The 25441-nt window shown below is 42.4% G+C and overlaps 1 protein-coding gene across 2 annotated transcripts in view; it reads left to right on the top strand.

Annotated features, from left to right (window-relative positions):
* The window catches only part of RTN1 (reticulon 1), a 205745-nt gene extending 193497 nt beyond the window's left edge, over positions 1-12248 (top strand). For both annotated transcript variants that reach the window (XM_080922846.1, XM_080922847.1), the window contains 5 exons: positions 1847-1985; positions 4206-4275; positions 4732-4778; positions 4863-4921; positions 11504-12248. In XM_080922846.1, coding sequence (XP_080778972.1) covers positions 1847-1985; positions 4206-4275; positions 4732-4778; positions 4863-4921; positions 11504-11546 — 358 coding nt within the window. In that variant the 3' untranslated portion in view covers positions 11547-12248. The remainder of the gene's footprint in view (positions 1-1846; positions 1986-4205; positions 4276-4731; positions 4779-4862; positions 4922-11503) is intronic.
* The last annotated feature ends 13193 nt before the right edge of the window (positions 12249-25441 follow it).

The raw sequence follows: 25441 nt of genomic DNA, 5'->3' as shown, positions 1-25441 counted from the left end.
TGGTCTCTTTTGTTTGTTCCCAACAACCCGCATCACCTTCACCCCTTTCCTCTGCCTGTGTCCTTAGCCATACGTGACTCCTCCACATTTTACTCCATTGTCTCTGGAGCTGGCATGTTCTTGTCCCCAAAGGCCGAAGCATGGGATCTTAGGTCCCATTTGGCTTATTTCTTCTCATACCCAGAAACAGGAAATATAGTTTAAAACCGCACTCAGCCTCGGTATTTTATCAACCTTCAGCAGGCAGATTTAAAGTTTAAAATTCCTCCAGTCTAGTCAGTTGTAAGGGCAAAGGCAATACTGACTCTCTATTTTTTCAATCACATCACACTATCTGGACCAATCAGTATTTAAAACCTTAATATTTAAATATAAACTCCCAAAGTCAGTTTAGGTTGGGTCTTAGTTGGAATTTATGTTTCTACACAAAACATCATGACCAAGAAGCAAGTTGGGGAGGGAAGGGTTTATTCAGCTTACACTTCTACATTGATGTTCACCCCCAAAGGAAGTCAGGACTGGAACCCAAGCAGGTCAGGAAGCAGGAGCTGGTGCAGAGACCATGGAGGGATGTTACTTACTGGCTTGCTTCCCCTGGCTTGCTCAGCCTGCTTTCTTACAGAACCCAGGTCTACCAGGCCAGGGATGGCTCCACCCACAATGGGCTGGGCCCTCCCCCCTTGATCGCTAGTTGAGAAAATGCCTTAAGCTGGATCCATGGAGGCATTTCCTCAACTGAGGCTCCTTTCTCTGTGATAACTCCAGCATGTGTCAAGCTGACACACAAAAACAGTCAGTACAGTTGTTATAGCCAAGTACCATAAACTCATTGGATAAATGATAAAAAAAAAAACAACAACAACAACACATTTCTCCTTTTTGTGCTAAATATGTGTGCAAAGTGCCCTGTAATTGAATCACAGACTGCCATCTTTTTATTGGGTCCTCACAAGGTGTCAAGAGTTCTCCAGGACTCCAATGAAGAGGATTAAACAGGTTCTTACAGCCACCAGTCTCATTCAAGAGAGTCCCATCACCTTCGATAATAGCCTTCCAAAGTACCTGGCTGGTAGTGTCAGCCATATTAAGAGTGGGAATTCCAACACAGAGTTCTGAAGTACAGCCTTTAGTCCATAACTCTCTATATAGCTCAGAACAAAGGCTGCCTAATTCTCCCTGTCTGTGCCTCTGAGGACTCTAGGCTCGGCTGGCAGTCCAGAACTGTCTTCAGATAGGAGATGGGGAACAAGTAAGGGAAGTTCATGTCTGTTATACAAATATATTGTATATTTTATTTAGTTTATAAATAAATTCTATATTTTTTCAGTATTAAGTCTAACCACTTGAACAAATGAAAGCAAGACTCACCTTGCTAAAGCCGTCATTCACCAGGGCCAATGAGTGTTCAGTAAGGTCTATTGGTCTCTAGAGAAATCTGGAAGCCGGTTTCAGAACTAAAACAAAAATTCTTAGATTTTTGTCAAGGAACAGTTTGGCAGCTGGGGTTTTCAGATCACTGTAGTAGCTAAAGAAGACGCTCATGTCAGTCATGTGCGGTAAAACCAGCAAAGGAGCTAACTGTTCACCGGTCCTTCCTGGTTTCTGAGTTACCAGCTCACCCTTTCACCCTGCATTTTGTGGGTAGAGTCACCCCCCCCCCCAGAGAGTCAGAAAGTCTGTACCTACGGTGTATGGAAGGCAAGTGTGCCTGTTGTCCCACAGCCACAACCCTCGGAGGTGACCCAGCCGCAGTCCTCCCAGTGTGACGAGCACTCCCTTGGCCCTGGGGTGCAGCAGCCTGTGTTCTGCCCTCTGATGGCGTTCTCTTGGGATGGTTTGTTGACAGGGCCTACCTGGAGCTGGAGATCACCCTGTCCCAGGAGCAGATCCAGAAGTACACAGACTGCCTGCAGCTGTATGTGAACAGCACTCTGAAGGAGCTGCGGAGGCTTTTCCTCGTCCAGGACCTGGTGGACTCCTTAAAAGTACGACTACTTCCTCCCCTTGCCTTGGTCTCCCTAAAGAAAGACTACAGCAGGCTGCTATAACTCAGAGACTGCAAAGCCAGTGGTAACTAGTCTAGAACCCGAGAGTCTCCAGGTGTGTGGAGTCAGGAACCTCATTCAGGGTAGTCGCTTTGAAGACAGAGGACAAATCTGTGGCTCAGAGAAGAGACATTTAGACATTTATCCCAGGTCACCCAGCTGTAGTTAGAAGATCAAAACCTAGGTTAGATTGTTCTGGACATTTTTACACGGGAAGATGTAGATTCTTAAACCAAGATTTCAGCCCTTCTAATTAATCACTTTTAGGAACATTCAAGGAACATGTGTACTCTGGAGAATTCTAACATTAAGCCCTCCAAAACTACTGAGGTTAAGCATCTAAATGGAAGGTTCATGCCCAGCACAGAACTTTACACACAGGCACACTCATGCACACAGCATCGCACACAGACAGACATGCACACACACATAGACACACACAGACATACACACAGACATACACAGACACACACAGACACACACAGACATACACAGAAACACATACAGACATACACAGACACACACAAACATATACACAGACACACACAGACATACACAGACACACACTGACACAGACACACACACAGACATACACAGACACACACAGACATACACAGACACACACTGACACAGACACACACACAGACATACACAGACATACACACAGACATACACACAGACACACACACAGACATACACAGACACACACAGGCATACACAGACACACACTGACACAGACACACACACAGACATACACAGACATATACACAGACATACACACAGACACACACACAGACATACACAGACACACACACAGACATACACAGACATACACAGACACACAGATAGACACTCAGACATACACAGACACACACAGACAAACACACACAGACACACACAGACATACACAGACACACACAGATACAGACAGACACAGCCACACAGACAGAGACATGAACACACACACACACACACACACAGACACACACACACACACACACACACACACACACACAGGCTTTATTCCAGGTAGTCTCACTCCATCTAGGGCAGTGGTTTTCACCCTTCCCAATGCTGCACCCCTTTAATTAAGTTCCTCATGTTGTGGTGACCCACAACCATAAAATTATCTTTGTTTCTTTTTTTAACTATAATTTTTGCTATTGTTATGAATCACAGTGTAAAAATCTGTGTGTCGAGACTCGCAGGTTGAGAAGCACTACCTAGTGGGTTTCTTTGAACAGGCTGCATGGACCTCCCTGTGACTTCCTTGTAAAATCCAAGTCATTGAAACAGAACTCAGCAAGCCCGTGAGCAGAGTTGGGGGGCAGGAGGGGAGGTGGTTGTGTTTTGTCCTTGAGGTGTGCTTCGTGCAGGGGGACTGACTAATAACGGTTTAAGGTGATTCGGAGGAAGAAGTGGGGGATATGTGCCTGACCTTCAGGCTGCATCCCTGGAACAGGAGCTGTTGACAAGTGCGTAGAGACCTGTCAGGAGAACGCAGTTGTTAACTGTGCTTGTATTTGTGATGTAATAATTGTGGGTCAGAGTAGAGGTCATCAAACCTCTCAGTAAAGGGCAGTAAAAAGTAAAAAGGCATCTGGGGGCAGCATTGCCTTACCCTGCACATGTGTGGCAGTGTATTACTCTATCCTACACAGCTTAGGCACCAAAACGTCCATCAATGAAGGGCTATGACTGCGTAGCAACAAAACTTTATTGATGAACACTAGAAATTAAAGTTAGTGTAAACTTGCAGATCATTGATTACATGTTTTATTTAATTTGACCATTTAAAAATATATATATAAAAAAAACAAAAACAAAAAACCTTCTTAAACCCCAGGCCCTTATAAAAGCAATCAAGAGCTACAGTTTGCCAGATGCCTAGCTTAGCCTACGGTTTCACTGGGTCCCTTAACAACAGCATGATCAAGGTCTCCATGGGACCAGGATGGTGAGCTTTAAACACCTTACTGCACTCTTACTTCCTGTAAAAATTATTTCCCAAGAATTCATTTCCTGTTGTGGCTCATTCTAGTCTTTAGGGGTAAAAAAAATAAATGTTAACTAGAACAACTCAGACCGTGACTCAATAAAGACAGGGAGCCCATCTGGGAGGAATGGTGGTGAGCTCTCTGACGACCTTTCACTCTTCAGTTTGCAGTCCTCATGTGGCTCCTGACCTACGTTGGCGCGCTCTTCAATGGCCTGACCCTGCTGCTTATGGGTAAGGGCTTCCTGTGTTCCCTGGACTTCCGGGATGCGGTGTTTCCATAGCGCCGGCTTCCAGTTTCTTGGTAGATTGCTGAGAATAAACATTGGACTTTCCCCAAGTTGAGAGTATCTTGTATTTCAATTAACAATGGACTTTTCAATGTGTTTTGTTCCTCCAACCACATGACTAAATTTGCTTCTGGAATACTTACATCTACAGTGGCAGCTATGAGTGGATCAACTGCCATCTTGAAAGGGCACAGTGCACCCTCATTATCTACAGATAATATCATTATTATATTTGGTTTTCTTATGACCTGTCATCTTTGATCTACAATGCTATTTTTTCCCAAATAATGCAGCAGTCTCATGACTATACAAAATATATCTGTAACATCCCTGTTGATATTTATCAAAGTTCTAATGGTATATTTTTTTCTTTCCTTTTTTTAAAAAAAAAAAACTCCAGCTGTGGTTTCGATGTTTACTCTACCTGTGGTGTATGTTAAGCACCAGGTAAGTTGTACATGGGGTCAGATATTCTTGGGAATTTTGTCCTCGTTGTCTTTGGGTGTGCTCATGATTTCTTCCTCTTTGTAGGCACAGGTTGACCAATATCTGGGACTTGTGAGGACTCACATAAACACCGTCGTGGCAAAGTAAGTTCCGTAGTGCAGTTCATGAAAAGGAGCCGCAGTCTGAGGCAAGCATGGAGTGGACTGTTTAGATGTAATGAAGAGCTAGAGGAATAATAGGCTTGAGTTATATTTTACTCCTCTGAGTCGTACATTCACTCTCATCTCAATTAAAAATTTTCAAAAAAAATAAGTATAACTTTCAAACCCCCAATTAAATAAAACCATCAGTAGCTTATTTCAGAGACCATAGAGAATCTATTTTAACACGTTTAGTAATACTAAAGTCTCCCCAATGGCTGGCCCATGTTCAAGGACTAGATGGAGGGGAGAAGGAAAGAACCCTAATTCAGAAAATGTTAAATGAACAGTCGCATTGAAATAAAAACACTTAATAAACACCTGCAGTCTTTTGAACAGTGAACACTACCAATCTTAAACCAGTGAGGTTACTTTAGAATGCATGAATAATTTGTGACCTAAATAGTTTTGCTATTAACCCCATGAGTTTGTATCCGTTTTGTGCTGCTGCCATTTTTAACTGTCTGCCTCTAACAGACCCTGCTTTATGGAGCTGCTTGTAAGATACTTAGAGATGAGAATGTCAGGCTTCCACACCCACAGATAGCATGGTCATTTAGCCTAGTGGTTTCCACAGCTCTCCTCTTCATGTTTTAAGGCTTGTGGTCGCCCACCGTGATAAGTGTGTTTGATTGTTAGGATTTGTAACCTAAGCTGTTTTTCAGCTACAGACTCAATTCATGAAAGGATCAGACTCCATCAACATTAACTCCATTTCCTAATCAGATACTTAGGTGGCTGAACCCAGGTGATGGTCAGACTTAGGCACTTCAGACAGCCAACACTATAAGATAAACAAAACAAAAACCAACCAAACAAACAAACAAAAATAAAAAACCTGGGAAGAGCTGTTACTTCTGTATCCTTCTACTATGATAGCTCAGGCCTGCAGCTGTTGTTCTCTGTCCATGTACAGAATATTTTTACTTTCCCTGAGCACCCCTACACACACACACACACACACACACACACACACACACACACACACACACATTTGTACTCTTCCCCTTAAAGTCATTCAGAACCATGCTGGGGTTCCATGCTCAGTTTGGACATGTGGAAGTTCTCAGCCCAATTCATAGTTTCAGGGGATGCCTGAAAACATCCCTTGGGACCCATGTGTCATCAGCCTAATGCAAATAAATAGATAAAGAATGAAGCAGTCATCGTTCAGTGTGAAGAAATGGCAGGGTGGAATTGTATGCCTAGTGCTGGCACTAAAATCAAGAGTCGGTTCAGAGGCAAGAGACTTAATAGATCCAAAACAAGCCTATAGTATTAGAATTTCTAGAGTTGATGGCCTATAATGTATGTTTCAGTGAAGTTCCTAGGTAACTCTTGGGAAACTAGAACTATGCTTAAAAATTATAGCACCAGAAAACCTGGGTGAGAATTTGGCAGCTGGAACTGGAAGTTTTGGGCTAAAATTGTACCAGTTAGATGATCTTGAGGAAAGATATACTAATTTTGTTGGTGAGGGTAGGGGTGGGATAGAGTGAGGTGAGAATATTACCTGTGTTGCCATGGAGTATGAAGACTGTTGAGTCCAACTCGACAGGCATGCTAAGCCTGTTGGTATAAGTGAAGTCATCAAGGAATAAGCATGAGACCATGTAAATGCTACATGAGGGCTGTGCATAATCCTAAAGCCGGAGCAATGAGGAAGCAGCAGCTCTGAGTGGATCCTGGAAAGCCCTTAGGTGGGGCGCCATTTCAGGCCCTGAAGGGGGATGAGCATTTGTGCAGAGGACAATAGGGAGAAAGACACTGCAAGAAGAAGAGATGGTCTAAGCACATGGAAAGGCACAAGGATGTTGATCATGCTCGGGAAGTGGGTTGGCCACTGTCCTGCAGTGTAACTGAGAGGCAAGAATACAGACAGAGAGCCTGAGGCCAGGAATGGCCCTTGGTGTTTTTGACTAGGAGGCTGATGTCATTGGGTTTGCATTGTGTGGAAATCTTTTAGCGACATTCTCATGAGAGGATTAGGGAGGTGAGGCTAGAGACATGCCTGTCAACTCAGAGATTATCACAATTGAAAATAAAAGTGCACACACACACACACACACACACACACACACACACACACAGTCTAATTGCTAGATTATAGTTGAAAATCAAAGCTATGGAAACAACATGTCACCCATGAGAGTAGGGTTTCTGTAACTGAAATTAAATCAGGTTGGCTGCATTTTCTGGTATTCAAAGCAAAAGGGAAGCGGATAAGTTATAGAGTATGTGTCAAAAAAGAGAAAACAGGAGTTCACCAATGGCCTGTGTTACCTAGCACTGAAGTCTGAGAGAAATTTCTTAGCATCACACTGCTTAGGTCTCTTTACCATCTGAAAATTGGTGCTAGAATGATTACAGAAAAAAGGCTTACATTGTTCTCCTGGAACTTTATGGTCACTATGATAAAGAGCCATAACCAACAGCTGCTTGGAGGAGGAATGACTTTGATTGGGCTTTAGGTTGCAGAGATATAGAATCCATCCTAGTTGGGAAAGCATGGAGACAGAGAAGCCACAGATGGAGCAAGAGTCTGGCTGATCACATTTTCATCCATGCATGAGAGAGAAGCCAGGAAGCCAGGGCCAGGTTAGAGTCCTTCAAGCCTGCACTCCAGTGACACACTTTCTTCAACAAGGCTCCATCTCGGAAAGATTCCACAGCCTTCCCAAATGGCCAGTCAGGTGGAGACCAAACATTTAAAAAATGTGAGCCTGTGGGAGCAATGTCACCACAGGGGCTAATGACTATTAACACTTCTTAGAATTTGGAAAGAGAGGGAGGCAGGGAGAGATATCAAATTACAAAGGACTAAGTAGTATTACTGAAGAAATTAAAGCTGTGAGAACTCTAGAAATCTTAAGAGAATACAGCTTCCTATAGAGCCAGGAGGGTTACAGCCCCCTATACAGTCAGATGGGTTGCAGCTTCCTATATAGTTATGTGAATTTCAGCCTAAGTGGCTACAAATGCCTACATTTTTTGTCCAGCATCTATGTGTGTTATTTAATAGTTCTATGACTAGCTCCCTGAATAACAAAATTAAGCATGGAGTGTCTAAGTTTTCAAGTAAGAAAAATGAATTGAATGTCTAGTTTCAAGTAAAATGTAGGCACTCAGAATGCTGTCATTAAATGGAGAAAGGTTATGGATTCCTCTGGCCATAGCTGTTCTGATTTCATAGGGCACTGGTCAAGTTTTCTTATGTCTTTGTGTAGAAAACGGAGCCATATAGTAAAGGTGGTAACACCATTTTTAGACCTACCCCATCCAGAAGGTCAAAATTGTAATGGCAAATGATGTCCATTAATCTGTCACACATCTGCCTGCCATGAAGTAATATTATGTGCCCAAGGATTCTGTCGCCACCAGCCTCATTTCTCATAACTGTGCAGAGACAAATCAAAGTTGTATACCAAAGCTCTAGGTGGTACAAAGCTTGGAGTAAAAGCAACTTCAGAAGAGGGTTAGCTCAAGATTTAAAATGAACCCAGAGATCTTGACTAAGTTACAGTTTTAAACCAAAGTGGTAAAAACAGAGCATCAGGGGAAGAAATGCCCTATGTTTAGATTCCCCAAAGCCAGCTTTCCTGATAGAGAACAGGGCGGGTCTGAGGAGCTGGGACAGAAATGAAGTTTGAATTGTTTCATCCCAGCCACGTATGGATTAGTGATTCGCTGCAGCATCTTCTTAAAGTGGGTGTCCGTTTAAATGCGACTGACGCAAGCCTGACCCCCAAATCTGAACAGACTGTGATCACTATTATTTCCTATTAGTCATTCAATGTCTGCGTTCGACGGACTTCAGGACTAGACTCTTGTTTACATACCGATGTCTTGATTCCGAGGCTCACTGGTGTAAGCGCTCTACCATTGAGCAACAGCCTCAAGTTCTTGATTTTGAGGCCGACTCTTAAATGACAGGGGCTAGCCTTGAACATGCTTCTGCCTCAGCCTCTTGAGTAGCCACACCGCCACATGTGGCAGAATTCAACATTTTAAAACATTCACTGACATACCAGAGTAATGCCACAAAGAAGAGCAGGGTACTGAGGTGTAGGCAGTCTGGCAGAAGTGACCCATGGAGACACAACATCACTCACTACAGATGTTTACCCATGAAATGTACAATAGCCATCTTCAAGAATCTGGAAGTCTGGCTCTGTGAGGGAATGAATTGACTGGCTTGCTTTCTTGCTTCCTTCCTTCCTTCCTTCCTTCCTTCCTTCCTTCCTTCCTTCCTTCCTTCTTTCCTACTCTTGGATTTGTGTGACACAGGAGGGAAAGTAGCAATAATTATAAAATGGCTTAGCAAGGAAATTACTGCCTTATGGAGCACTCATCTCCCTGACTGTCAAGTATCCAAGCAGAAGTCATTCGACCACTGTCACTGTGGTTCCCCTGGATCCCCTTCTTCCCATCAAACTCTCAGCTGACCCCATAGCCTCTAATGTTGCTGCCAGTTCAAGGGTTTCATACTTGTGTCTTGCCCCCGACCTCCTGTGCTGAGACTCATCTTTACTTCCTGCTTATTATTATGTCTTCCCCTTGCGTGCACCATAGACATTTCAGACCCATATGGCCAAGTATCGTGCTCTTGGATCTCAGAGCCCGGTTGCTGTCTATCCTTGCCATCTTGATAAATGTCATTACCTAGGCCATGAGGTCTACCCCATCTACCCTCTTTGTCCTGCCCATCAACATGCAGCATTCAGTCCATCAACAGAGCTTTCCAGCCCCATCTCCAACTGAGATGACAACTCAAGACCATTCACCGGTCTGTTCCATGTCTACCACGTGGTCCTGGCTGTCACCATCTGGCACCTTGCTTCTCTACCTTGTTCCTTCTCCAGGACTGTTTCTATCCCATCTCCCTCCTTATTTTCCACACTGTGGTCATAGTAATTCTTTAAAGAATATGAATCAGGTGGCATCAGGGCTTTTCCTGGTTTATCAATGGCTTCCCATCACCCAGACTAGAATGTAAACCCTTTACCATACTCCCTAAGTTCTAACACCATTGGGTTACTGCCTGCTTCAGACCTGCCCCCTCAACATCTAGCTCCTTCAAGGCCTCTGTACTCTGCTTTCTCTGCCTGAAGCCTCCAGATCTTTAACGGCTGGCTCCTGCCGGTGTTTTGGGCATCTGTTTCTTAGATCATTATTTCTAAAGTGGGCTCCACCCCCTTCCCCACAACGCCCCCTCACTTCCTATCACACCATCTTGTATTGTTTTATTTGTCGCCATCTGAACATCCTGTCCCCTTGTCTATTGCACTCTCTCTGATCTCCATGAGAAGGAAAACTCCATGGAAGTCCCTTGTTCTTCTAAAGTCTACAATGTTGAAGGTTGCCTAGTGCAGAGGGAGGTTACAATTTCAGTCTGCAAACTGAACTCATGAGGCTTCAGATCAATAAACAAAAACTTTCTAGAATCTTAAAATAATAATGGATATACCAGGACAATGGCTGCAGTACAGAATTTTAGGAGCCTTGACGATATCTGGCTACCCACATGTTAAAGATAATTTTCTAGGGAGGGAGCTCAGTCAGCAGATTCTTTGCTGCCCAAGCGTAAGAACCACAGTAAAATAAATCAGGCATGGTAGTGAGCATTTATAATTCCGGTGCTGGTGAGGCAAAGCCAGGCCATTCCTGGGCCAACCCAGCCTAATCAGCACATCACAGGCTGTGTGACAGATCCTGTCTCAAAAGACAAGGTAGAAAGCAACTGAAGGACGTCACCAGAACTTGGCCTCTTGACTCACATGCAGAGATCCCCACTCACATGTATAACTGTGTACAGGTACACACACACATACACATACACACACATACTCACACACACATACAGACACTCACACAGACACTCTCACAGAGACACACACACATACACACACATATTCTCACACAGACACACATATACACTCACACGGACACACATACACATACTCACACTCACACAGATATTCTCATAAAGACACACACACACATACACTCACACAGGGACACACATGCAGAGAGATGAGATTCTAAGCTGTGAGGAAGGCTCATTCAATGAATGAGTAGCAGTATCTGGAACTAGGACCCAGGCTTAGTTCTTCTTCTAGGTATTTTGTGACAATGTGGTAAAGAGATTCCTTTGCCAGGACCCGCCTCAGTTTATCTTCATCTTTCTGGTGTAGCCATTGCACCCCCCTGTCCTCTTTCTGGAGTGCCCAGAACTCACCAGTGGTGACTATCACAACCTCTATATCTGTGAAAGAAGTAAATTGGCCATCCCACCTATGAAAGAGCTGTGCTAGAGAATGCAGCTCTCTTGTCTTGGGGCACCGTTCAACGTTCAGTTCCTTTTCATTGCTTTATAAGTGTTTTTAGAGACCCACACAGGGCACTATGTTTTCTAGAATAATCTTGCCACTTAACTGCTCAGAGAGGAAAGCCACAGAGTGAATGCAGGGAGCGATGTCACGGATACCATTTGTAATGTAACCCTTTGATTTTTTGCCTTTGCAGGATCCAGGCTAAAATCCCTGGCGCCAAGAGGCACGCTGAGTAGATGGTTACCCCAGGAGAAGCCGGACATGAATGGGGGTGTCTGGAGTGGTAACAGCTCTCTTCCTCCTTGTTACTGCGCATTGATTGTTTTCCTTTCCCAGTACCATAATCTTAGAGGCAAACTTTGAGACAGATGTTTTCAGGCTCTTCCTGTACTCTTAGGATATTTGAGCCCCCCCCCCCCCGCCCTCCCTGTGTCAAGCACTAAAGTATAGAGTGTGTTAGATGTGGTTTTCAATTTTGTGTTGCTTAAAAAAGTGCATGATGGTGAGAGCTCCCGCTCTCCTTCCTCCCTTGATGTCCTCTCTGCGACGCTTCTGTAGCTTCTGCCCGTCCCTGTGGCTAGGCCTTTCTTGCCGAGTGCGCTGACACATAGTGGATCGCTTATCATGTCCTTGGGTTGCTGGTTGGATTCATCTCTAACAACACTATATAGAATTGTAGGCCAATGTTTTAGCATCCCCTCCCCGCAGAACATAAAAATTCATATAAAACAGTTGACCGTATATATGGTGATCCATTTTTGTATAACTTGGAATGATTGAATTAAAGAATAAATCCAAAATAAAACGCACAGTACTTTTATTGTATGGGATGCCTGGGCTGGTTTACATGTACGGGGACTACAAGTGCCTGCATGTTGACTCCATCACAGTTTGTATTCTTCTGTAGTTCCTCATGGACTCAATCGCAGACTCTGGATATTTGCACTTATGTACTTGATACTGAATGCATCAATAAATGTGACTAAATGTAGACATTTCTCCCTGTCTTTCATCATCTTATTGGGAAATGAAAGAATTGGAAAAGTCATAAAGAGGAAGTCACTTGAGGAGGAGCCAGGAGGACTCAAGTCAGGTGTTCAACTTGCTCCCATCTCCAGAATCTCTGGGACCAGCCCCAGCTTGGGTTACAGCTTCACTGTGCTGATATTAGAAATCACCATAGAAGTGCTATTCATATTGTACTCTGATGGGTCAGAGTGGATATTTTGAAGTTTCTAAAAGCCTGAAAGCAGTGTGAATGACTACATAAACATTCATCATCTTGTAAAGCATGACACTGGCATAAAACCATTGCAGAGGTCATGAACTCATCCTGTTGTCAAGTGCCCTTTGAGACCCTGCTGTGTACAGAACGGAATAAATAGGGCACTGGGTCGAAGTCCACAGTTTCTGTACCCACCATGCTAAATTTTTCAGTGACTAGCCTCTTGTAAAAAACTTCACTTGTAATTTTGAGGGGTTGGGGACAGGGTTCCATGTAGTCCAGGCTAGTCTCACGCTATTCTGTAGCCAAAGATGAGTTTGAACTCCTGATCTTTTGGCCTCTCCCTTCCAAGTACTTGGAGTTCAGTTGAGTGTCACCGAGGCTGGTTTATGTGGTACTGGGAAGCACAGCCCATGCATGCTAGGCAAGTGCTCTCCTCTGCTTCATCCTCAGTCCTCCCTTTAACCATTCTGTTTCATGGAGAGACTCTCAAGTCAAAGAGAAAGAGATGGGAAAGCAGTGGTTGAAATGACTGTCAATGGGAGAAGACATTATAAAACATCTTCCCTCAGGCATTATGATTGGGTCTGATTACTTATTTACTTAGCAAAGTAGATAAAAACAGCAAGGAACATCTTGACATCATGGAAACAGCCATGAAGCTTCCTCTCATTTGGAGGAAGAAGGACAGTGCTTATGTGCAAGCATTAACATGACAAAGGATACCATAGAACCAGAGCTTCCTTTCAAGCTCCAGCCCAGAGAAAGATGCTCAGGGCAGCTGAATTGGGTGGCTGGGTTCTGAGCTTCACCAGGATTAAGAAAGAACATACAAAAAGAACCAAGACAAGGAAGAATATGGCATATGTAGAAAACGTTCAGCAGTCAGGCAAGCTGGATGGGTGGGGCTTATAGGAATGGCAGTTCCAAGTAGATTCTTCCACTGGCAGTAATGGAGGATTTGAGGCTTTAGGCTCTAACTCTGGGTCACATAAACACAATGGTGATGCCCAGCACTGGAGACTGATATAGGAGGTCACTGCAACAGGATTCTAACACAAACAGGTACCAGTGGAGCCATGATGACAAAGGAAAGGAGGCATTCAGCATTCACCTTTCTCTTGGCTAACATGTCCACCACCCACATGGGTAGGGGTTTACCTAAGGGATAATGCAGAGGATGGTTGGACAGAAGTTGGTGATGGATTTGATGTAAAGTTTCAAGACCCAACTTTCCCTTGAGAATGGCTGCCTGCCTGTATTTCACACCCAAGGCAATTCACCGTCCTCCTCCTCACCCCAGAGCTTTAGAAGGCTGGGGATAAGAAAATACACCATTTTCTAGCTGGAGTGTTCAGAAGAACTGGACTGGGCAAGGAAGATAATAGGCCTAAACTGGTGCCTGATTATGTTCTTAATGTTTTATAATACAGAAGATGATTTCTTAGGCTAAACTTATATAATTCAGTCACAGAACATATGTTTCCCCGTGTGAGGACCTGGCTTCAATCTCCAACACCCGAAGGAGGGAAAACAGAACATATTCACCAATCAAAGGATTTGGTCTTTTTGTACTGACCATCAGTATCACTGGTCACAGGATTTCATTTTTCCAGTTAGTCTGGAATTCGTTTCCCACCTCATTGAGAGGATCTCATTAGGCATCCCATTTGGTGATAGTGGTGGAGAAGTTGCCTGAGAGGAAAGATCGGGCTCACAGAAATGAATATAAGATTTGATAGGACTTTGGTCATGTCACATGTCCTATATAGGGATCATTGGCTAATGTGATAGTGGGCAAAGTGGAAATAGTGTGGAGACCCAGTGGGCAGGTAGGAACTCTTTGGGAGTAGACCCTTTCTACAGCGGTCACCTAAGCCCATCAGAAAATACAATTGTTTACATTATGGTTCATAACAATAGCAAAATTATAGTTACAAAGTAGCAATGAAAATAATTTTATGGTTGGGGTGTCATCATAACATGGGGAACTGTAGTAAAGCGTTGTTGCAGTAGGAAGGTTGGGGACCACTGCTCTATATTGAAGCCATATGAGGCAGGCTGAGCAGTTATTTTCTCAGGTGGCATCCATCGAACTTCCTAGAAACTCCGCAGTGTGCATCCCATCATTACCCGCCCCCAAGTGCCAGAAAGTTACTGGAGAATTGCCGCAGGATAATATCCCCAGGGCAAATTTATCTTGTCTTCCTTCCTGTTCTTTGTAATATGGCTTGTGCTTTTCTCATTTCCCTGGTTAGGAAAGAACAGCCAGTGTATGTGAGGGCACAAAATATGTCCCCGGCAGACTATGTAGCTCTCCAAGGATGCCACTGTGCACCCTATGGGATATGCACATATGGTAGGCTATCTGAGTTCCCAACTTAAGCAGGATCTTTACCTGTGACTGGGTAGAACATACTAGATCAAGTATTTTCTCCAGGCCTCTCTTAACTGTGTGTGTGTGTGTGCGTGTGTGTGTGTGCGTGTGTGTGTGCATGTGTGTGTGTATGTGTGTGTGTGTGTGTGTGTGTGTGTATTTTAATCAAAAGGTCTCTGTTTATTCTTTAATCTTTAAATTGGGCGTTATACATGATACATCTAAATTATCAGCCAAGCAGCACACTTTCTTAGTCAGGAATGTTATTTTAAGGCTATCGGAGTGAAAACTTGTAGGAACAATACAGTCACTTCCAGCCAGGCACAGCATAGAGTGAGCGTCCCATAAACATCTCTAACTAAAATTTCAAAATCCTGCAAGATTAAAGGGTCTATATTACTTCCCAGATGCGAAAACTGCATCTCAATGTTTGCTCAGCGGTGGAAGCCAAAGCAAGGACTGTTTTGTGAGTTGGGCTGTACACGAAGCCTTCCCTCCAGTCTGCTACAGTCTCTGCATCTTCAGAACCATGTTTCCCCAGCAAGATTCTTCGATTGCTGTCAGTGGGAACCCAGGAACAAAGCTGAGCCATTAGGGGATCCTTACAGGAAGAGTGTCAGCGAGTCTCCGAGTTTAGCTGCAGGAATTTTCCCAAGCACTTTCCCCACTGGACCTCCCCAGCTAGGAGGGATGAGTGTGTTACATAACAATCCTGCTGTGAACAGGGACAGGAGAAAAGGCACAAATCTTAAGGAGTTTTATGTAATGGCTTAATTTTACATGCACAGTCCCCCGATCTAGAACATGCATCTACACTGTGCCAGGAAAAGGAGACAGAGAAGGAAAACATGGTGACATCACTCATTAGTCTCAGCTCATTACCCCACAGAGCTGAGATACTCAGAACTGAAAAACAGGCTGGCTAAGAGTTACCCTTTTTTGCAAATGCTAATGGAATAATAATCTTGGAATAAAAGGTCATGGACTCACATCTTATACACAGTTTAAGATGATCCCAAAAAGTCTATTGGGGGTGTCTCATAAAGATCAGCAGAATGACAGCTTTTGCATAATTAGTGTTTCTTTCCTTTATTTTTTATTGGATATTCTCTGTATTTATATTTCAGATGATATCCCCTTCCCCCCAATCCCTCCCACTACCATTGCCTCCATAAAGTTGCTCCCTTTTCCAGCCACCCTCTCTTCCCCTCATCACCTTGGCATTCCCCTACAATGGGAATATGAGCCTTTGCTGGACCAAAGGCCTCTCCTCCCATTGATGCCAGAGAATGCCATCCTCTGCTGCATATGCAACTGGAACCATGGATCTCTCCATTTGAACTCATTGGTTGGTGTTTTAGATCCTAGGAGCTGTGGTGGGTTTGGTTAGTTGAAATTTTGTTCTTCCCATGGGGTTACAGACCCTTTCACCTCCTTTAGTTTTTTTCTCTAGCCCCTTCATTGGGGTCCCCATGTTCAGTCTGATGGTTAGCTGAAAGCATCCTCCTCTGTATCAGTATGGCTCTGGCAGAGCCTCTGAGAAGGCATCCAGATCAGATTCCTCCCAGTAAACACTACTTGGTATCAGCAATAGTGTAAGGGTTTAGTGGCTGCATGTGGGATGGATCCCCAGGTGAGACAGTCTCTGGATGGTCTTTGCTCCAATCCCTGCTCCTCTATTTGTTCATTATGTCCTATCATTAGAGTTTTGTTCTCCCTTCTAAAAAGAACTGAAACATCCATCTTCTGCCCTTCCTTCTCTTTGAGCTTCATAATTTCTGTGAATTGTTTCTTGGATATTATGAGCCTTTTGGGCTAGTATCTGCTTATAAGTGAGTATATACCATGAGTGTTCCTTTGTGACTTGGTTATCTCACTCAGGATGATAGCTTCATGATCCATCCATTTGCTTAGGAATTCCATTAAGTGGTTGTTTTTAATAGCTGAGTAGTACTCTATTGTGTAAATTTACCACACTTTCTATATCCGTTCCTCTGTTGATGGATAGCTGGGTTCTTTCCAGCTTCTGGCTATTATAAATAAGGCTGTTATGAATATAGTGGAATAAGTTTCCTTGTAAGATGTTATAGCTTCTCTTGGGTACATGTCCAGGAGTAGTATAGCTGGATACTCAGATAGTACTATGTCCAGTTTTCTGAGGAACTGCCAGGCTGATTTCCAGAGTGGTTGTACCAGCTTACAAACCTACCAACAGTAGAAGATTGTTTCTTTTTCTCCACATCCTCACCAGCATCTGCTGACACTTGAGTTTTTGATATTAGGTATTCTGACTGGTGTGAGGTGGAATCTTAGGGTTGTTTTGATTTGTATTTCCCTGATGGCTAGAAATGTTGATCACTTCTGTATGTGCTTCTCAGCCATTCAATATTCTTCAGTTGAGAATTCTTTGTTTATTTCTGTACCCCATTTTTAATAGGATTATTTGATTCTCTAGAGTCTAACTTCTTGAGTTCTTTGGATATAATTGATACTAGCCCTCTATCACATGTAAGAATTGGTAAAGATCTTTTCCCAATCTGTTGGTTGCCATTTTGTCATTTTGACAGTGTTCTTTGCCTTACAGAAGCTTTACAATTTCATAAGGTCCCATTGGTTGATTCTTGATCATAACCCATTGGTGTTCTGTTCAGGAAAATTTCCCCTGTGCCTATGTGTTCTAAACTCTTCAACAGTTTCTGTTCTATTAGTGTTAAGAGATATTAAGGAATAGTGATTGTTGTTTCCTGTTATTTTTGTTGTTATACGTAGAATTATATTTGTGTGTTTTCTTCTTTTGATTTTGTTGCAAGAGGATTATTTTTTTTTCTTTTCCTAGGGTGTAGTTTCCCTCCTTGTGTTGGAGTTTTCTATCTATTATCATTTGTAGGGATGGGTTTGTGGAAAAATATTGTGCACATTTGGTCTTGTCCTGGGATATCTTGGTTTCTCCATCTATAGTGAAACCTATATGGTCATTTTTGGAGGCCCAGAGTCCACACAGCACAGCTTCAGTCTTGCCGAGGGTGTTCTTGGCTCTATACATCATAGCCATGTTCTTACCATGGTATGAGCATAGGAGAAAAGCCTCATTACCAGGAAGCCAGAAGGAAGGGAGGGACCCGTCTGGCCAACTTGCCAGAGGCTCAGCTTTTTAACCATTTACCACTTTGTTTTTTACCAGAGACCAAACATCTGCCAGCCAACCCCTGGAAGTTAAGAGGCATGCAAATGATGGCATTTGGTGAGAGGAAGAGAAGAGGAGGCACAGGTTTCATTAGAGCAGACTAGGCTCCTGGGCAGAGGCAGCCATGGCAGCCATGACTGAGCAAGGAGCAGGGAAGGCTCTTGAAAGGGTGTGGAAGGAGTGAGAGGCAGAGCTGCCGTGGCTTGTTTGTGTTTCCAGACGCAGTCAACTGCATCCACACGAAGGTCATCCTGTGTCCCTTCAAGTTCCTAACTACCGCATCACCTTCATATGAATAATCTAATCTGGTACCCATTTTAAGAATAAGTATTAAGTGGAAATGACTTTTTTAAAAATGAGACTCCTTATAAAGAGTCTGAGTGTTAGAAACATCTGTGAAACTGATAGAGACATGTTTAAAATACTACTTACTACCTTTCTAAATGAGGGTGGCTCCTGATCTGCGAGGGATCTCAGATGGCTAACTGCAGCACTGGCTGTTTCTGTCCCAGTTTACTTTCTGATTAGTCTGCAAATGCTCACTTGACAAAGGTGCTAATCCCTCCAACCAACACTCTATCCTAATGAGCAGATGCTGGCAGGGAGCAACTTCCTCGGTCCCTGGCTGCAGACAGGGAAGCTCTGCCTGCAGCCTAAAACCTACCTTCTTGGTTTGAACTCAAGGAAGACCCTTCCCAGTAAGTTTAAAGTGACCCTCACACAGCTCTGGCTGGAATCCTGCTTTGCTTCTCACTAGACACATGATAAATTTAAATGTAAATTTAAAAAATTATCTTTTTTAAAATTACATACAGGGCTATGATGAGGTCATAGAGGTCACTAATTTTGTTGTTGTTGAGACTGTGAATTCCTGCATGCATGAGCGTTTGTATGGCTCTCACCTGCTTATAGGGAAGTATGGTGGTTGAAAAGCCCTTTTCCTCACATCATGGCCATTTTCTCAACAACAGGAATCTTACCCATGTATTTACTCAAAGGACTAGTTAGAATATTTTGTGTACAGTAAAAACCCAACACACCATGACTGTGTGAGAAGTGAACTTTTAGGGAAGGTCAAATTGTTCAGCCCTCAGTTTCCAGAATGGGCAGGTCTCTAGGAAAGAGGGACCTCCAGGGGCAGATAGAGTTGATATCTCCAGGTCCCACCCTCATCTCATTCCTTTCTCATATTTTTTCTCTTCCTGATTCTGCACTCTCGTCTGACCTTCTTCAGGTCTGACCCATCCCTAGTTCTTTCCGTAGGTCTTTTATTGTCATATATGTTCTGTCTCAGACACAATATCCAGCCTTGCAGACACAAATTGAGTGTCTAAACCAATCAGTCTGGTGGTGGCTCATGTGCGGCCATGCCTTTGTCTGATACTGTCATTCTGTCCTGAAATTCTGTCTCAGAGCTGTGCAGGCAGTCACTACCACCATCTGGGAGAAATGGCACGGACATAAAACAATTTTTCTATCTTTGTTATTGCAACTGCTGGCTCACATAACATTTGCTAAAGTTTAAATAACTACCAGAGGAAGCCTGCTCTGGCTCGGGGAAAACATGAGTCTGCAGTGGGACACAGGGTTGGACCACAGCCAAAAAGACCTATGATCTCTGACCTTTTAACTCTCTAACTGTTTGGATACTAGAAGCTGATGGCTTCCCAGAGACTTAACACTCACTTGCTTATTCTGTGGCTGAAAACCTGCTGGTTTGGGTGATTAAAACCTGTGATTTAACAGTGGGGGATTAAGTAAAGACTGTTCCTTTCTTTTCCTACAGATACTTCACTGCTTCTCTACAGCTAGAGAAAGTCTCAGCTAAAGATAACTCCCAGAAAGAAGCACTCACTTTTAAAAGAGGTTCAGATCTTTACTTCTGAGAGAAAAAAAAGGGGGGGAGGAGAGAATGAGAGAAACCTTGTGTTAAGAAAAAACCTATCCATCTATTGTTGTCGTTCTTGGTTCCTATATTTTCTCAGGATGCATGGTCACATGGTAGTCCATGTGATCCATTTTTTTTAGAAGTTCTTGACAAGTTCAAAACATAAATTTTAGTTACAAATTGAATAAGAAGTTCCAGCAAAAATGTTTACATTTGTTTTTCCATTAAGACTAGTTATCCAATTAGACATTTATTATCTATCACTAGCTCCACAGGTTCATTAAAAGTTTAAGACAACAATTCTTATATCATAAATTAGCATGGCTTTGTCAGGAGGCAGATCATCTGCCTAGTGTCTCATTAGTTTTGAAGTTTTATATAGTCAATATTTTATCTGTTGCCCTTGTACCTACAATAAATTTTTTATTCCAAGCTTATGACCTTTAGTTATCAGATAATGGTTTCACAGACAGCCTAGAAGGAATGTTTTTCCTGATCATAAATCTGTTTCAAGCCTGCTTTCTATCCTAGTGCCCATGACACATGAAGTTTACAGAGCCCTAATTTCAGCTTTTTCCATAAAGAGCTGTATAAATTTCCAAAATTACCTGTATAAATTTAGGAATTCTATATAATCACTGGGCATTATTGTAATCAATTTGTCTACATAATATTACTTCAATAGAGTGCATCTTTGTTGATTTGTCCAATGGAGTGGGCTAATGCCCCAGGAATTATTAGACTAATTTAATAATGACAGGAAAGGTATATCAACAGTAAGAATCAATCCTGAGATTTCTGAAAGCTTTGCAATTCAGATTTTATCCACCATAGTCATGCAAACAAAAGACCTTCTCCAGGAAAGTGCACTTGTGGGTTTCTGCCTCTCCTCGATGGCTTCTGACAAATAAACCAAGGCGTAGAGGAGGCACAGCGGCATTGGTGTTTCAGAAAGACGGCTTACATTCCACTAACAGAGAGAAAGTGGGAAACACTTCAGTGGGGAATCCTTAGCAACCATTCTGTGGTTAGAACATTTTTATTCTGCTTAATGTTCACCATCCCGGAATACAATTTCCACTTTAAACATGATGAGGACAAAGAGGCAAATTACTTAAAACCATGAGCACTGGTGTTGTCAACAGTGTCCAAACCCATTGGTCACTGAAAAGAAATAGGAAAATTGAAGGGAGTCACTGAGCATTGTTATGAATGCTGACAACACAACCTGTTTTTCCTTAGAGGTCCCTGGTTTTCCTCCCTTGGCATTTATCCCTCCACCAGGGTTCTTCCATCTGTCTGCTTCAACGTTTAAAATCTGTATCATGTAGGGCACATGTTTTCTCTGCTATTTTGTCATAAATAACCACTTGCTAGAGTTGCTGTAACTGAGAACTGAAGAATGATACTTTTTCATGGACTTGTTTTAATAACAAGAATATGTTTTTCCTTATGGCATTTTGGTATGTCTGTGTGGCTCTACTCTGATCTAACCTGTGACAGTCCCCATGCCATCTGCCCCAACTCTCGTTGATCTCCTTCCCCCAAATAGTTCTTCCTTCTGGTTTCATGTCAAATCAATCAAAGCACCCTGGAAGCTCCTAGAAAATTTGGGAATGTAGATTTTCTATGTACAAACTTTAAGCAGACCTGCAGGGCATGAAGCCACCTTGATGGCTTAAATTTGGAAATACAGTTAGACACAAACTCTCTTTCTATTCAATCTGAGAAATTTGTTGATGATCTATTCTCAGTCCTGAGGGAAAGATAGAGCCAGCCAGCTAGCTTAGAGATTTTGAGGTTAAACATGAATTTGGTTGACATTATGTAGAGATCCTCCAGCCCCCAGCTTGCTTCAAACCTCTTATTTCCTGCACATCCCCAGAGATGACAGTGCAGATGCTCTGTTCTAATGTCCTTTCCTTGGTAGCCTTGTGATTCCATTCTGGCCACCAAGACTAGAAAACATGTAAGATGCTGGATATATCTTCTTCCCTGAAGAAAAGGGTGTGAAACTTTCACACTTGAGAATTTTCTGTTTCCCATGCTTTGTACAAGAATATCTGGGGCTGCAGCAGCCATCAGTGACTGTGAAGATGATAGAACAGAAAAATAAAAGACTGTATTAGGTGAACACTGATTACAATAGAGAATCATGCCAGACTTGCAGAGCTTGGGGTGAGAATGACCGAGATTTGGTTTGCTACAAGTTTATCTTCCCATATAGACCTGAGCTCAGTCTGGCACTGAGTCATTGTGAATCCCGAGAAACAACCCAAAGGACTGAAGCAGGCAGTCATTGTGTATATGTGAGATGTTGGTGCATCTACCAAGAGTGGAACCTTGGCTTGAGCTAATCTATAGTTTAGAAATATCCAAGAATCTTTGACTTGGCTTAGAGGTGCCAGGTCTATGCAAGAACACTGGGTCTTGAGGTAGAACTATTCTCAGTTTCCTGAGAAGTCACCAAATTGATTTTTAGCATGGATATGCAAGTTTACACTCCCACCAGCAAAGGAGAAGTGTCCCCTTTGTTCCACATCTTTGAAAGCATGCGCTTACTTGAGAATTTGAGCTTAGCCATTCTGATAGGTGTAAAATGAAAGTTCGGGGTCATTTTAATTTGCATTTCCATGATGACTAAGGGTACTATATCTTTCTTTAAGTTTTTCTTGGCCATTCAAGATTCCTCTGTCAAAAATTCTCTGTTTAGCTCTGAACCCCACAAAACATTTGAATTGTTGGTCTCTAACTTCTTGAGTTCCTAATAAATTTTGGATATTATCCCTCTGTTGATGTAGGGTTGGTGAAGATCCTTTCTCAATTTGTAGGCTGCAGTATCCTATTGATGGTATCCTTTGCCCTTCAGAAGCTTTATGGTTTCATGAACTCCCATTTGTTATTTATTGTGCTCTTAGAGCCTGAGCCACTAGTGTTCTGTTCAGGAAATTTCCTCCTGTACCAATTAGTTCAAAGCTATTCCCCAGTTTATATTTTATTAAACTTATTGTATCTGGTTTTAATTTGAGTTCTTTTGTACACTTAGACTTGAGTTTTGTGCCGGATGATAAATATGGCTCTACTTGCATTCTTCTGCATGCAGACATCCAATTAGACCAAGCACCATTTTTGAAGATGCTTTCTTTTTTTTACATTGTATGGTTTTGGCTTTTTTGTCAAAAACCAAGAGTTCATAGGGATGTGAGTTTATTTCATGGTCTTCAATTTGGTTCCATTAATCAACCTGTCTGTCCCTATAACAGCACCATGCAGTTTTTATCACTATTGCTCTGTAATACAGCTTGAGGTCAGGGATGATGAGTCCCACAGAAGTTTTTTTTTATTTTTCAGAATTGTTCCAGCTATCCTGGGTCTTTTGTTTTTCCATATAAGGTTGAAAATTGTTCTTTCAAGGTCTTTAAAGAATTGTGTTGTAATTTTGACAGGAATTACATAAAATTTGTATATTTCTTTTGGCAATATGGTCATTTTTACTATGTTAATCATACCAATCTGTGAGCATGGAAGATCTTTCAATCTTTTGATATCTTTTTTAATTTCTTTCATCAGAGACTTGAAGTTCTTGTTATACAGGCCTTTCACTTGTTTGGTTAGGATCATAACAAGATATTTTTATTATTTGTGGTTATTGTAAAGGGTATTGTTTCCCTAATTTCTTTGCATTCCATATTTCATTTGTATAAAGGAGGGTGTCTTAATTAAGGTTTTACTACTGTGAACAGACACCATGACCAAAGCAACTCTTATAAAAATAACCTATAATTGGAGCTGGCTTACCACTTCGGAGATTTAGTTCAGCATCATCAAGGTAGGAGCATGGCAGCATCCAAGCAGGTGTCAGACACAAGCTTGAACTCTCAAGAGGTCCACCTGGAACCGGAGCAAGGATTGAAAGAAAAAGACAAGTTAGTTAAAGCTGCAATATGACTTTGGCCAGACTTGAGGCCTAAGTCTCATTGCTGAAGCCTTGTGGCCGAAGCGAAGCTTTTTTGATTTGTCCTCTTTTAAAACCGTTTTAATTACATGCAAAAATGGTAACAACTGTTCAGGGATCAAATGAGTTAACAATCTCGGAGGTCAGGTGAAAAGATCAGAGACAAAAATGGATACTGCAGTGCTTACATTCCAAAATTCACCTGCCCTACGCTGCATTTCTAAGGATACTGCCTGGAGCATCAAATACGAATGTACTTCCCTATGCTGCATTCTAAAAGGCCCTGCCCCATGCTACAGATGTAAATGCACTTCCTTAAAGTCATAATTCTTAGAACCTGCCTAGGGCTACAGATGCAGATGTGCTCGATAATAGCCCTTACAGGGCATAGCAGAGGCCAGATTCCTTCCTGCCTTGGCCAGCCCCAAAACGTCCTGGGACAATATTAATATTACTCTGCCATCAACTGTTCAGAGGTGCCAAAATGGCTCTCCACAGGCAGCAATGGTGCAGGAGGAGCTGAGAGGTCTATACTTTCATCTGCAGGTTGCTAGGAGAAAACATACTTCCAGGCAGCTAGGAACAGGGTGTTAATGTCCACATCCACAGTGACACAGCTACTCCAATAAGACTACACCTCCTAAAGTGCCACTCCCTAGCCCAAGCATTTACAGACCTTCTCAGAGGACTACTGATTTTTTTTAAAGTTAATTTTGTATCCAGCCACTTTGCAGAGTGTGTTTATCATCTGTAGGAGTTCTCAGGTAGAGTTTTGTGGATCACTTATGTATACTATTATATCATTCAAGAATAGCAATACTTTGACTTCTTCCTTTCCAATCTATATTCCTTTGATCTCCTTTAGTTGTACAAGTATTTCTTTTACAACTTCAGAATACCAAAAGTTCCTTTTCTGTATTCACATGATCTACAGCCCATGTATCTTTATTACTGCCTAGCTTGTGATAAGAGAGGGTCTAAGGTGCTACAAACTGTATCTAAAATGCCACATTTTGAACTCTTGATCATCAGCCAGTGATGCTCTGGGGAAATGGCAGAACCTTTAACAGGTAAGCTCATCAAAAGGAAGTTTGGACACTAGGGTATGCCTTTAAAAAGGATACCGGGACCCTACCCTACTGAGAAAAACACCCAACATTGACCTTTGGTCACCATAGGGAAGCATTTACAATTGCACACATGCACACACACACACACACACACACACACAGAGAGAGAGAGAGAGAGAGAGAGAGAGAGAGAGAGAGAGAGAGAGAACTATTCTGTGATATATTACTATATGTTAAATTCTCATGCATGTACTAAGTTGTTCTCCAGATAAGGCATAGAAATTTACATTCTCAGTGCTAACACTTAAATCTTCTGAGCCTCGATAATACAATGTAAAAACTAGTGCACTTTTTATTTGAATGCTAATGTGGGAAAAATCCTCTTGGATGTGTTTCTGTGGCTGTTTTATCTTTTATGAAGTGTTCCTTCAT

This window comes from Micromys minutus (genome assembly GCF_963924665.1).
Source record: "Micromys minutus genome assembly, chromosome: 1".
NCBI classification, from domain to species: domain Eukaryota; kingdom Metazoa; phylum Chordata; class Mammalia; order Rodentia; family Muridae; genus Micromys; species Micromys minutus.
The sequence above is the reverse complement of the archived record's forward strand: the minus strand, read 5'-3'. Positions and strand labels throughout refer to the sequence as shown.